Below are 14,630 nucleotides of genomic sequence, written 5' to 3'. Positions count from 1 at the left end.
AGAGACACTCGACAGAGCAGAAACAACTTTCCCCCACTATTGCCACGCCAAAGCATCAAACACCAGATTTGTAATCTGGTGTTTACTCTGCCAGCTCTCAGCAGGAGTCATACAAAACATTGAACGTGTGCTATAGGCAGCAATCAGCTGAGATGAGTTCTATGGACTGGCTCTAAGTGATGTAAAAGGCAGCAGTGTAGAACCGGATTCCAAAAAGCCTGTTCAAACTGTAGATGCCTGTGGGATCCATATATGACGTTGCTTTGGCTAACATATGCCATTGTACCATTTACATTTTCATAATGTTTGGGTTATCTACATGTGTTGTTACAATAGCTCCTATTTTCTTTATTATTTTGAAAAAAAAGGCTAGTGCAATGTTTTTAAATGAAGTAATTTAATTTTGTTTCCTGATCTAAAACTAGGAACAATTGTTATTAATTGCTCCCTATTTTGTAATTACATTTCTTATAGTTGGTAATTATCTTTTTTTGATTTATTTTGATTACTGTCTATGAACCGATACATAAAACACATACATTTAGACACACATACAAGAAGTTGAGACTAAAATAATTAAGAGTTCAATTTGACAAAGTGCATATGATCAAACAGCAATAACATAATGTAGTAACCAAAAAGCAATTTCTACACATTAACTAATTGTATAGGGTTATAATTTCAAAATAGTCAGTAAGCAGTGTGTGTGGGGGGGGGGCTCTGTGTGTGTGTGGCTCTGTGTGTGTGTGTGTGGCTCTGTTTGTGTGTGGCTGTGTGTGGCGCTGTGTGTGTGTGTGTGTGGTGCTGTGTGTGTGTGGTTCTGTGTGGCTCTGTGTGGCTCTGTGTGTGTGTGTGTGGCGCTGTTTGTGTGTGGCTCTGTGTGTGTGGCTCTGTGTGTGTGTGTGTGTGGTGCTGTGTGTGTGTGGCTCTGTTTGTGTGTGGCTGTGTGTGTGTGTGGCGCTGTGTGTGTGTGTGTGTGTGTGTGGCGCTGTGTGTGTGGCTCTGTGTGTGTGTGTGGCTATGTGTGTGTGTGTGGCTCTGTGTGGATAGCTTTTTTTGTAGGTGGCTCTATGTGTGGATAGCTTTTTTTGTAGGTGGCTCTATGTGTGGCTGGATCTGTCTGTGTAAGGGTGGCTCTGTGTAGGTGGCTCTAAGTGAATGACTCTGTGTGGGTGGCTCTGTATGTGTGTGTTGGTGGCTTTGTGTGTGTGGCTCTGTGTGGGTGTAAATGCAATAGGTCATGCATTTACCAGCGATTAAGCTATTGGCATTGTAAAAGACAATGCCATTTATTTAACAATTAAGCTATAGGCAATGTAAATGACAATGCCATTTATTTAGATTTAAAAAATATATATATATATGTCATGAGCAATGCCAATAGCTCTACCTTTAATAATGCCGAGACCATTGCATTGTAAATGCTTGTTTTTACATGCTCCAAAGCTGTGCTGGCTGCTATGCAACATGCATGAAGTGAGAAAAAAAAAATGCTATGACGCGGTTAATGTCGGCCGTGTCCTTGAGTTTTTTACTTTAAGCCATTTAGCACAGCATCTCACAGAGCCACTGTGCAACATGCAAAAAAACACTGACAAAGCCAATACATTTTGTAAAGGCGTAACCTATTGGCTTTGCCAATGCTGGTTTCTCTTTTGTTAAAAGTGCTGCTTTTTAAATAGCTTTGGAGTTTATTGTGCAATAAAGCATACATGCAAAGGTTCAGTACTGGGAGGTGAGACGCAGGGTGAGAACAGAACAATCCTCCATAAAGACGGCCTCCAAATACGTTTAGTTAGGGACAATGATAATAGTGAAAAACATAAATGTATACTGTAATCTACTGTGCGCTCTATAATTTATTTATATAAATAAGAATTATTAACGTGTCATTATCTCCAGTCATTGTATGGAATGTTCTAAATGTTTAACTCGTTTGTGCCCATAGCTGACCATGTGAACGAAAAGGGGATCAAATTCTATGATGATTTAATAAACAACCTTTTGGAGAACAAGATCACGCCAATCGTGACCCTCTACCACTGGGACCTTCCACAGGTTGGTGATCACTTGCAGGCGTTAATTGTGCAGAATATTAAATAGCAGGAAGAGACTGCATGGGTTGTACCATTCATTTCAAATGTATCCGGCGTAGAGTGAGTGGGTGTGTAGCTCAACCATTTAACAGCAGTCACTATAGGATCAGCGGTATTCCACCTTCATTTCGCCTGCAGAATATCATGGACAAAATATCATGGACCGAAATATTGACAGGGTAAGGAAATATAGGTAAGCACTGGTTTACTCTACTGGAGACCACATCTGTGTACCTTAAATATATGTATATGTTCAAGGTACACACAGGGCACAAGTCGTAAAAAAAGAAGTGGGGGGTATGCTGTCACCAGAAGGGACATCACGACAGGAAGTGATGTCACGACAGGAAGTGACGTCACGAAAGGTGCTGAGCTCCTCGTCCCAGAGAGGCCAAAGAGTGAAATCCAGCTGTTTGGCAGGGATGATGGGGTCCCCCCGGTAAAATAAGTGGGGGGACGCCGTCCACCCGCGTGGTACCCCGACTCGAGCCCTGGGTACACAGAAGTGGAGTTAAGAATAGTACATCTATAGTTAAAAATAGTACATCTTTACTTACCCATCTACACAGGTCAGTGTTTACCAGCTACAGTACAGACTTGCACCCAGCTGCAATGTAAGCACCTTGATTAGGGAGCATCATGGAACTGCCAAGAGATACTTTGAGGGTGTGAGGGAGGGCTCTGAGGGTGTCTCTGAGAATATATGTAAAATTTACAGGTGTAAAACTATACATAAAACAGGAAAGTAGAAAATATGCACCCACCTCATGGCTACCATGCTCCCTGTCAGTATACATTTCACTTCAGGACAGAGGCCGAAGCAGAAGTCATGGGCACGCACACGTCATTGAGAGCACATGTTCTTGGCGCTGCTTGATTACCTCTCACTCTGCTGTCAGAGAGAGTCTACGAAGAGTCTTGGAAGCTGAAAGCAAATAGCCAAACCTTAGGTGTTGCACGAAACAGAAAAGATTTCGAGCCTGAGGTCGATTTACATGAAGACTGCTCCAGGCTGTAGGAGCCACAATAAGGAAGGAGCTGCCTCCTCATGTATGAGACCAGTTATAGGTTGGTTGGCAGCCCCAATGTGGCCGGTAGTTGCAGTTAACTACCCATCAGGACTGGAAGATTTACTTGACTACAAGGCTCTCGAGTTTTCACCCATACACAGCTCAAAGCTAGCAAACTGTCCAGGTGAAGAGCACCCAGAGATGGGGATAGCATGCTGAAACATATACAAAACACTGAGTCCTGTATATTATTCTGCATTCCAGCGGCACACATTGTAATAGCTCTGTGAGGGTGCTCTATTACCTCTCCCAATTGGGGTTACACAATTCAGTATTACCATGCCATATTACTGATGCACTCTTAATGAGGCCCTATATCTTTTACAGCATGGAATTAAAGGTCGTGTCTGGCACAAAAGGCACAACCTGGGAAGCATTTGGATAGATTTGTGCCAAGAAATATAGGGCTTTGTTCATGAATGATTCTCAAGAACTGAAAAGCAATCTGGAAGCGGTATTCTGCACCATTTGAAAACTCTTAGCCGCCATATTCCTGGAAATCCCAGCCCGCCTGTGATTGCGCAACAATCCTCTTTCCACACCATCTTCTTACTCCATGAATTTCTGTGCTTGCCCCATAGGTGCTTCAAGAGAAACACAGCGGATGGCAGAACATCAGCATGGTGCAGTATTTCAACGAGTACGCCAATCTGTGCTTCGAGAAGTTTGGGGACCGGGTGAAACACTGGATTACCTTCAGCAACCCTTGGGTAAGCAAAAGAAGCAGAACACACTCCACATAGATGTCATTCAACATCATAAAACCTTTCCAGGAGCTCTTGGGGAGACCTAGAAAATTCAGACATCTGCATCTACGCAAGGTTGAAGATGTACAAATGTCTTTGTGAATAATAATAAAGTGATTTGTAAAGCGCTTGGTTTCACCTCCTCGGTGTGTCACTGCTCTGAGCCCAGAAACTAGCAAGAGGGATGGATGAGGGAAATACAGAGATGAGAAACTGGCTTGATATTCGATTGAGTCGAGAAACAGCCAATGTTTCAATTTCCTTCTGAACTCAGTTTGTGAGGGAGAAGCTCTCCGGGCTCTCAGAATCACGTCTTTGATGCATGCGATGCATCAGATCCAGGAGTGAATGAGGTCATCACATCTGTTATGTCTTTAGTACAGCGACTGTGTGTGCTGTAGAGCATCGAGCCCTTATAGTCAAGAAAAATATAGTTCCATTCAGCATATTTAAATAAAATATAGTCCTTTTCAATAGATCAAAGTAAAATATTTTGCACCTTGCGTTCTGTTAAGGTGTTGCACGAAGTAAAGGAAATGGAGGAGGAATTGTCTTGAGCTGTGCACTGGATATTAACAGGAAATTTTAAAATAAATTTGTTTTCAGTATTTTCTCAAACAATTTCCGTGCCTGGGCAAGGGTAGGACGGTGAAGCAACCATTGCAAGACGGTATCGGTTTTTAACGCTAGACATCTGCAGTCCGCAATGCACCACGATTTTGTAGACCTGAGGGATCTCTGTGCTGCAACGTGATGTCACAGACACCACAAGTTTCACTCAGTGAGATCATCACGTCTTCAAATGCACTCTGACATTTCTAGTAGCCCCGAAATCTCCAAACGTAGCCCGTGGGTCACTGGACCTTGGGATCCTTCGTTGATTTTTTACTAAGAAAAATCATGGGTGAGGACCGTCTCCATCACAAACAGGATGACATCATGAGATAAACCGGTAGTCAACAGGGAGCTAGCTCGAGAATTGTGTGCACTGAATTGTGCTCAGCCACCAGCATACTGCTCCAATGAGAAGCCAGATTAGTGTTTAAAGAGGAAGAGTTGCAATCGTCGACTTCCTCATGCTGCAATAGGAGCAGAGAGCTGTGGTTGGCCAGTGATGGGAATAAGTGGTCTTAACCCATCCAACTCAAGATGTAGGATGTAGTGGTGGGATGTGGGGCACGTCCAGGGTGCCATGTGGAACATCAAAGGCAATCCTTCCAACAGTATTAACTACTGTTCCTTTCCATCCGCAGTCTGTGGCCGTGGAAGGGTACGAGACGGGGGAGCACGCCCCAGGGTACCGTCTGCAAGGTACTGGGGCCTACAAAGCAGCACATCACATGATCAAGGTAAGACAATGCACACATTAGATGGGGGCTGGGGCTCGTGCTAATCAGGGGTTTAGGTCAACAGAATGGAAGAACCGAATATCCCAGAAACACTTGTGCATGGGGCCCAGAATAAAGGCTCAATTGTTGTGCTGTCAGTCTAAATATTTACTTCTGTGTACAGATTAAAAAATTAGACAATGTACAGGTGTAACTTGTGGTAAATATATAACTATGTAAAGCACAAATAAGGTACACCTCGTTATGCTGTGGAGACCGGTCTACAGACAAAAATGAGATTCCCAGAGCTTGTAAAAAGTGGGTAGAAAAGGGGTACTCAGTCACTTGTCAGGGGGGAATCCAGTCAGTGACCTGCAGACGAGCCACACAGTGCTTCTGGAAGCTGGTCAGTCAGAGGACTCGAAAGAGAGGTGTTGAGCATCAGTGTAGTCAGACGCATGATGGTCAGTCACTTGTCAGGGGGGAATCCAGTCAGTGACCTGCAGACGAGCCACACAGTGCTTCTGGAAGCTGGTCAGTCAGAGGACTCGAAAGAGAGGTGTTGAGCATCAGTGTAGTCAGACGCAGGATGGTCAGTCACTTGTCAGGGGGGAATCCAGTCAGTGACCTGCAGACGAGCCACACAGTGCTTCTGGAAGCTGGTCAGTCAGAGGACTCGAAAGAGAGGTGTTGAGCATCAGTGTAGTCAGACGCAGGATGGTTGTACACAAATTTATAACCACCTGTGTCCTAAAGTACGGCTTGACCATGGCAGGGATGGGCTACTCAGGGTCAGCCTCAAATGTGCTCACCATTGGGCATGCCTGGTCGTGGGAGTGCCCATTTCTTTTTTTGTGCATGATTAACCATGCTTGGTGCTTTGGATGAATGTAAACAACTCTGGAAGGTACTGAATAGTACTCACCAACCAAGATACAACTCTAACTAAATCCTTTCTTTACCTAAACAATGTTTACCATCCATAATCTGGGGCTGCTTGCGCCTCCTGAAGGCTCCCAAAAGTAGACCAACTTTCCCCTGATGGGATGTGATTATGTTGTACTACATTGCCTAGCTTGGATGACACACTGCAAGTGTACTGCTGTGGCTAGAGACTGGTGGTAGGCTTCTGTCCTGAGAACAAGGTCTTTAGGCTAACCCCTGCCCAATCCAGAATCCCTCAGATGCCCTCCAAAGCTTGAATCTCAACACTCACACACCTGCTATTAAAATATTTCTAAAATATAAAAAGGAACGCAGCAATATCAACAAGCGCACCCCCTCATGCCTCCTCCATGTCCTTTCAGAAGATTTTATGAAGATAGACAGAACTGAAAGTTCAGGGACACTGTCGACCGAAGAGCTGCAGGACACTGTGCGGAAAAGGACCTTGCTCTGTTTAGCTGATTCAGAATGGCAAAGTGTGCGTACCACTCTCTGGAGCTCCGCAACTTGCGTGACGTAACGAAACTTGAAGGGGCTCCCCTGCAAGGTACATGAAGGGGCTCCCCTGCAAGGTAGATGGAGGGGCCCCCACTCTGGATTTAATTAGGAGCTCTCAGGCCAGAGTACTGTGCTGAGGGGGGCCCTGCAGCTCCCCCCCCCATCTTCCCTCCCCCCGGCGCTGTGGGGACTGCGGGGGGCCTGTGTTACGCCCCTGGGCAGGTCACTTCATCGAAAAAGCTAACAGACTGAATACTCATTTGGAATTTAAAATTATCCTAGCCACTCAAGCTCAGTCCTACATACAAAACTGTTCAGCCTAATCTCCACAAGCTCAAAATGCTATTTGTAAAGTACAGTACTGAACTAATCAAGTCTATCTCCATCACTCGATCACCAACTGAACCATGTCCCCAAATATATTCAAAGACAGCTTTCTGGCATTCCCAGTTATGAAACCAGCCAGCTCGATCATGAATTCATCCCTCTCAAATGGAGAGCTGCCTAGTAAATAAAAAAACATCATACATTGGGCCACTGATAAAAGAGACAAGGACTTAATCAGGTCTAGGAAACTGCAAGCTAATGTGAAACAGCCCATTTCTGGGGAAACTCTTGAGCAACCTTCTATCAACCAAGCAAACTCTTTCTTCTCTCACAGACTAACAAGTATCGGTATCTTCACTCAATAATCAGCCTACTGCTTTTTAATGTAGACAGGTCTTCATTCCTACATCTCACCCGCTCATTCAAGTTTACTTGGTACAACTACACTAAAGACACACCGTTCATGCTAAAACAGAAGAAGCACACAAAGTCCTAGGGATAGGTCAGGACTCTGACAGTGACTACAAGCAGTGGACATCTGGATGCTAAAGAACCACTTGCAGCATAAATCTTCACCTGTGTCATCCTCAATTGACCCAAGGAAATCTGAAACTCATGAAACACCTATACAGATGTACATAACCTATACAAAACAAAGAAACAGCAAGTCCATATGCCTAACACACCTCCCTCCCAATTTCACGAAATACAGTCCAAAATGAGATATTAGAAAACAATGTCGCAAGGACATCCACTGCTCCCGTTGTTCCCGAAGGAGCCATCATAGATCAGAACAATTCAACACATAAATGTCTTCTACGAACGTACCCAGGGAGAGACGCCGACAGTAGAAGTCGAAATGGCGTTTATCAAGGTGCATTTTCACCATGGATTAAACATTTGAGAAGAATTTCAGCCTTCCCTGGATTTATGGGGCACAATGAAGAATAGGTATATACCAACTATTGGAATGCTACATGGCCAGAGATGGTGATACATTCTTTGGTATGCTTGCGGCATTAAAACAATAAGGGAGAAAAGATTACGCCCATTAGGAAGTCCACAGGCAGTGGACGAAATGTGTTGGCTGTTCTTATGTCATTCCTGTGTGAAATAAAGATTACCTTGGATACTTTTTAGATGAAATTATTAACTATTGACTGTGGAGATTGGTGCTTGCAGTGCACTTCACATTTATGGGTTGAGATGTACATAAACTGGCTGTGACCATGAACTCCAAACCCCACACTATGTCTGAACTGGCTGCTGGTAGACCCAAGAGTAGCCTTCAAATTATTTTCTGGCTCAGTCCTAGCGAGTTTTGCAGCATATCCAGTAAACTGATGTAGCCCTAGAGAGATTCCTACAAGACTCAAACTTCTCTCTTTACACTCTCTTTCTGTAAATTGTGAGGAGATCATGAATTTGCTATTCAGATTCCCCCTCCTGGAATACCATGTTCCAGGACATCAAACCTCACAAAAGGCTATTATGAGATAACCAAGCATAGTCAAAAAGACCCATCTTGCAAAATGCACAAGTACCAACCAATTCAATGGAGATCTTCAATAACTACCATGATATAGTCAACTCTACACCCTAGCACCACAGAACCATTCCCATACCCATCTTCTCTGCAAAATGCATTTACCCCTGGTGCTGAGAGACCAACGGGGCATATTATCAAGGACCGGTATCAAAATTATAGCCATTTTATCGCCAGGAAACTGCTGATAAAATGGCGATAAAATGGGCTTGATAATACGCCCTTGTTAATTCCCATAGAAGCCCATGTTAACATCAGAACATGGGCTTCTATGGGAATTAACAAGGGCGTATTATCAAGCCCATTAAAACCATTTTATCGGCAGTTTCCTGCCGATAAAATGGCTATCATTTTAACACCAGTCCTTGATAATATGCCCCCCAACCACCTCATCCACAGCTAAACCTAACAAAGACTCAACACTCAACTCACATGAATCAACAGGTATCAGGTACGAAGAAGAAAACACTCTGACTTAAACAACAAGAAAACAATAGAAAGACCCAAAGCCAACATTCTCTAAATGGCTGGAAAAATATTGCATAGTATACAATCAGGTTTTCCTGTCCTTTCTGAAATGCATGTGCAGAAAAGTTTTTCGCAATGCATTAGGAAGGGTATTCCATAATTTCACTCCCATCACCGAAAAGTCCCTCCTGACTAGACGAGCTCACTGAAATTTTGGGACTAAAAGAAAAGAAGCAGCCAGAGAACAAAGAGGCCAACTTGGGTTATAGAATCTCTTCCTCAAATAGAGTAGGCAAGAATTACGTCTGGCACGATGGTCAATGCATAGAGACCTAAAAGTAATCCTTTTTACAAACGGAAGCCAATGTATCATACAGTGCAGAAGAGGATCAGGCATGCCAAGGCAAGCCAAGAACTATCTTGACCACCATTTTTTAAAATTCTCTGGAGCTTGTGTCGTAAATATTTAATTTACCATCTTAATTTCTATGCAGGGAAGTACTTAATCAATAATAACTCAATCGGATAAGAAAGAAACAGAGTCCGTGGTGTTAGAGTTCTTAGGGGTTTTATTCCTTAAAAAGGAATCGTTCCGGAACTGGGTATCAGGTTCCTGCAACCACACAGGGTCCAGGAAGGGATAGAGCCATAATTTATTGACAATACATAGCTTATATACTTAATTTACATCATAGAAAGCAATATAGTAGGCGTAACAGCTGAGAGAAGACAAGATAACAGCATCCACGTGTTACTAGTGCGTAATCAGAAGGCGTGGACTAGGCGTAAACTGGAGGTGTGTTCTAGAAACGTCACAAGTGGGTGGTACTAAACAGAAATGTTGCAATGTCAGCAGAAATCGGAGGCTTGGATGCGCGCGCAGCTACATGACGTATGATTGGCGTGAAACTGAAGGGTGCAGGGGACTTGACATTTCAACTAGCGGAAAGAGACAGGAGTCTGGCATGTCAGATCAACTTGTGCTTCTATCATATCTGATATCTGATGTTTAGGAACTGAGCTATCTGGGCGGAAAGGTCTCTGGGGCAGAAGCTATTCTATACTGACTGTGAGTGCGTGTATAAGCGCCTAAGTGTCTGCATGAGAAGCGTGGGGGCATGGGCCTTCCAGGGTAGCGTGGTAACAGAGGCTATGAATTACTTGCACGGAGACAGGACGGCCAGGCCCTTTTGCTCTACAGCTGGGGGAATGTTTACTTAAACTAGTAGGCAGGAATGCGTCTTCGGAAAGGGAAACAGATAACTCGAAGGTTGAATTCATTCTTGGCAGGCAGCAGGCTGAGCTGAGCGCGGTGGGCCGCGCTGGAAGTAAGGCAGAGTTCACCAGTACGGGGGCAGCCTGGGCTGAGGCTTTCAGAGTCAGAAGGCAGGAAAAGCTCGATGGAAGAAATTCAGGGCCTACTTTGCCAGAGCTGAAAAACGTGTAAAGTACACCACAAAAAGACGTTGGCATGGCATACTTAGGAACGGACTATTCAACCCATTCAGGGTGGGTCTGAAAGAGGACATGTTAACGTTGGACGCAAATGTATTTGCGTCTTCATAGCTGGTACAGGAGGGAAATTACATGCACTTTAAACTCGTCCATGGAGACGGTGGGGTACACGATAGGGAACATAACTTGACCAAAAATTTATATTTCCTCATTCCCTCCTTGTTCCCTACGGACCCTTCATGATATCTCGATCATCATGAATCGATCAGTCTGTTCTTGTAACATAATTTGCTCGTCTCTCTTCCGTTGTCGGTTTGAGAGAAAACTGGAATGTTCAATGCATGATGTGGCGCACAGTCCACATATCGCCGGCCCACACTGTAGGCACAGGCAGCAACTGAATACTATGACAAGGCCAATGCCTAGGAAGGATAGGATCTTCCATCCCCAAGCGGACAACGTTGTCCAGAACCAACCGGACCAAGTCCAGGTGCCTGGATTCTGATGTATTAAACTTGCAATTTTGTGAAGACGTGTAATAGCTTTGTATACAGATGGCGCGTTTTCTGGAATGAAAACACAGCAACTTGACCCGATGACCTTACAGGCTCCACCTCTATCTGCCAAGATGACGTCAATAACAAGACGATTCTGAAGGACAACAACCCGCATGGCGGACTGCTCTTCTGTTAAGTTACCTAGGGCGGAGGCAGTTTCATGTACTACTGCTTCAAGGGTTCTAGTTAATCTACGTATTAATTTACTGTTTTGGACGGGGCCTAAAAAGAAAAAGAATCCTTTATTAAAATCGGTGTATTGTTCCCATGCCGTTTCTGTATAGTCGACAAGCGGGAGATCTCTTCGGAGTCTACTCTTTACTAGATTTGTGTTTCTGTGATAATCAGAAGGGGCTAGAAAAACAGGTGGCAGAAGGAATGCAATATAACAGGTACCATCCCAATCTGGAGGTAAACGTATGTATGCGGTATGACCACAAACAAAATAAGAATGACGGGTAGCTTTAAAAGACGATTTACCATGATCACTGAATTCAACCACAGTAGTACATTTACTATGACCTAAGTGTACTGAACCTTTCTTCCTGACACATAATTCACCAGTGACTGGTAATACTGACATAGCGGGCAGAACTGGTGCAGCTTCGGATTCAACAGTAGGAATCATAAGGTTAATTGTGTAATTACTTAATCCATATACTTCATTTTCTAGATCAGTTCCTATTCTAATGGGGAGTCCCTCCTTATCAGGGTAACAGACGTCGAGCAGGACTAAGTTCAAGTTTCCCCAAACCCAGCTCCCGTCGAAAACAGCAATATCAGGATTTAAAGAATTAATTATTTTAAACCATGCACCACAGGAGCCGTTGTGAGTGAACGGGTACGGAAAGAGGGGCAGAGCTCCCTTGTAATTCTGGTAGGGAGGGAGTCGGCCACATATCCAACAGTTGGTAGCATTGCTTGTCTGATGGGAGTGATGTAACATACTAATGAATGTGTTGTTGCGCAGCGCAAGTCTGTAAGAAAGTTCATGTGGAGGTAACTCACTAAAAGAATATTCAGCAGAAACATTGTAAGCAGATTGTTCACGCTTGAAAATAGGGCAATAGATAGGAAGTAGTATACTTGTAACAATAATCAGAATACTTAGAAAAAACATTATTAACAATGTCACTATACAGTGACTACGCAGTGATTTGCGGTATGTACGTTTCTTGAATTGTCTCTCTCTCTCTCTATCTCGATCTAGGGGGTACATGTCAGAAACTATTTAACCGATTCACCTAGGGGAGGACTTAAACAATTAAACTGTCTGACTTGCTAGATCGGAGCTTTAATCGATACTCCTCTTGGGGAGTTTTTTCTCGTTCGGATATTTTAAAGTCACTAGATTTAATACAGTCTTTGGTGGGGGTGGACGAGTTTCAGTTCGTTGCATAGTTTAATATGACTCGTATGGACCCACCCCTTTCTGCCCTCCAACTTCACTGCGGTCCTTGTAGTAAGAAGAACGGTCTTCGGCGCCTTCCAGCGGGGCTCCAACGGACTTTTCCTGTCGAAGTTCCTAACTAAGACCAGGTCGCCAGGACGGACATCATGCGGCTTTACATCAGTGTTGTCAGGAAAGGCTGCGGCAACCTGTGAACGACATGATTGGAGTGCAGACATCAAGGAGGCAAGGTAATCTGTCAACATGTTACAATCAACATCGGTAATTTTCTTAGGAATGAGCGTCCCCCACATATTCGGTGGTCTGCCAAAGACCACTTCGTACGGGGATAGTCCTGATCTCGAATGGGCAACCATTCTCATATAGAACAGTGCAACTGGCAGGGCGACTATCCAGTCGACCCCTTTCTCCTGGCATATTTTGGCAAGGCGGGTCTTAAGTGTCTGGTTATGCCTCTCTACAAGGCCTGCGGCTTCGGGGTGTCGGACACAATGGAATCTCCACTGATATCCTAGCAGAAGGGAGACATGCTTCATAAGTTCGGATGAGAACGGCTGTCCGTTATCTGAGTATACGACACGAGGCAGGCCGTATCGTGGGAAGAATTCTCGAACCAGCTGCTTGGCAGTGGTCGGGGCAGTGTAATCTGAGACTGGGTATGCTTCGGTCCAACGAGAAAGTGCACAAACAACTACGAGGACATATTTGAATCCTCGACAACGGTCCATCTGGATATACTCCATCTGGAGGACTTCAAAAGGGTGATCGGGAGGATGAAATCCACCTTGCTCTACAGGGACGCTTTTACCTGGATTGAACTGACAACAGATCATGCAAGTACGCACTTTCTGTTTGGCTGCTGCTCGTAAGTGTTTGTTGTACCAGAGATTCTGTAAACTGTCTAACATAGCTTTTTCTCCTAGATGTGCAGGACTATGTGCTGTATTTATCATGATTTGGACCATTGAGTCGGGGAGGAACCATGTAGATTTTCCCTTTGTGACCCATCCTTGATCTGTCTGGATCCCTCCTAGTTCAGTCCATTTCTTTATTTCATCTGGAGTAGCATGTGTCTAAATATCGATTACGTCTAGGGTGGGATCCCTGACTGACATACACTGAGTTGGTACTATTGTCTTTGTCACATCAGTAGTCTGGGTGTGAGTCAATGCTGTATGTTTTGCTGTCTGGTCTGCCAGGTCGTTACCCTGGGAAACAGAATCTGTAACTTTAGTATGTGCTTTACACTTCATAACGGATATGCCTGAAGGCAGATGTATTGCTTCTAACAGTGCTTGAATGAGGGGACCGTGTTGGATCTTGGCACCATGAGAGGTCAAGAAACCTCTTTCTTGCCATAACATGCCGAAGTCGTGTACGACTCCGAACGCATAGCGGGAGTCAGTGTATATGTTAACATTTCTGTTCTTGGCTAGAATACAAGCTCGGGTCAGAGCGATGAGCTCCGCCGCTTGAGCAGCCAGTGTGTCAATACGGTGTGTTTCTTTAACTTCAGTTTCAGTGGTCACGGCATAGGCGGCCACTAATTCTCCTGTACTTGTTCTCATGCATGAACCGTCCACATAAAGTGTCAGGTCTGGATTTGTCAGTGGAACATCTGTTAGGTCTTGTCGAGGTTTTGTTACTGTATTGATGATCTCTATGCAATCATGCGGGGTTGGATCTGTCATGATTGTAGGTAACAATGTTGCGGGGTTCAGAATGCTACAGCGTCTGATTTCTATGTGTGGCTGGAATAGTGTTAATTCATAACCTGTCAGTCGTGCTATAGTCAAGTGTTGAGTCTGGGTTCTGTTTAAAAGAACCTCTACAGAATGTGGAACTTGAACTGTTAATGGATGTCCTAAAACAATTGAGTCACTCTGTCTGATTGCTAATGCTGTTGCTGCTACTGACTTCAAGCACGCAGGGAGTGCCTGAGCTACTGAATCCAATGTACTTGAAAAATAAGCGCAAGGCTTATGTGAACCTGCTTGATCTTGAGTGAGGACAGACAATGCTGTACCCTCACGTTCTGTAACAAAAAGTGTAAAAGGTTTGCTGTAACATGGTGTTGCTAGAACTGGTGCTTGGCATAAAGCTTTCTTTAATTCTTCAAAAGCCTGTGTATGTTCCTGAGTCCAAGGGAGGACAGTCGAAGTCGCTGCCTCCTGCGTTGTTAA

At 44.3% G+C, this 14,630-nt stretch overlaps 1 protein-coding gene across 4 annotated transcripts in view; it reads left to right on the top strand.

Moving 5' to 3' along the window:
- LCTL (lactase like) overlaps nt 1–14,630 on the top strand; it is a 160,214-nt gene that overhangs the window by 30,286 nt on the left and 115,298 nt on the right. For all 4 annotated transcript variants that reach the window (XM_086958000.1, XM_086958001.1, XM_086958003.1 and 1 more), the window contains exons 6-8: nt 1,949–2,058; nt 3,748–3,876; nt 5,166–5,261. In XM_086958000.1, coding sequence (XP_086814126.1) covers nt 1,949–2,058; nt 3,748–3,876; nt 5,166–5,261 — 335 coding nt within the window. The remainder of the gene's footprint in view (nt 1–1,948; nt 2,059–3,747; nt 3,877–5,165; nt 5,262–14,630) is intronic.

Source organism: Lissotriton vulgaris, chromosome 2_1 (genome assembly GCF_964263255.1).
Source record: "Lissotriton vulgaris chromosome 2_1, aLisVul1.2, whole genome shotgun sequence".
Taxonomy (NCBI): Eukaryota; Metazoa; Chordata; class Amphibia; order Caudata; family Salamandridae; genus Lissotriton; species Lissotriton vulgaris.
Note: the sequence above shows the minus strand (reverse complement) of the source record. Positions and strands in the feature narration are given on the sequence as shown.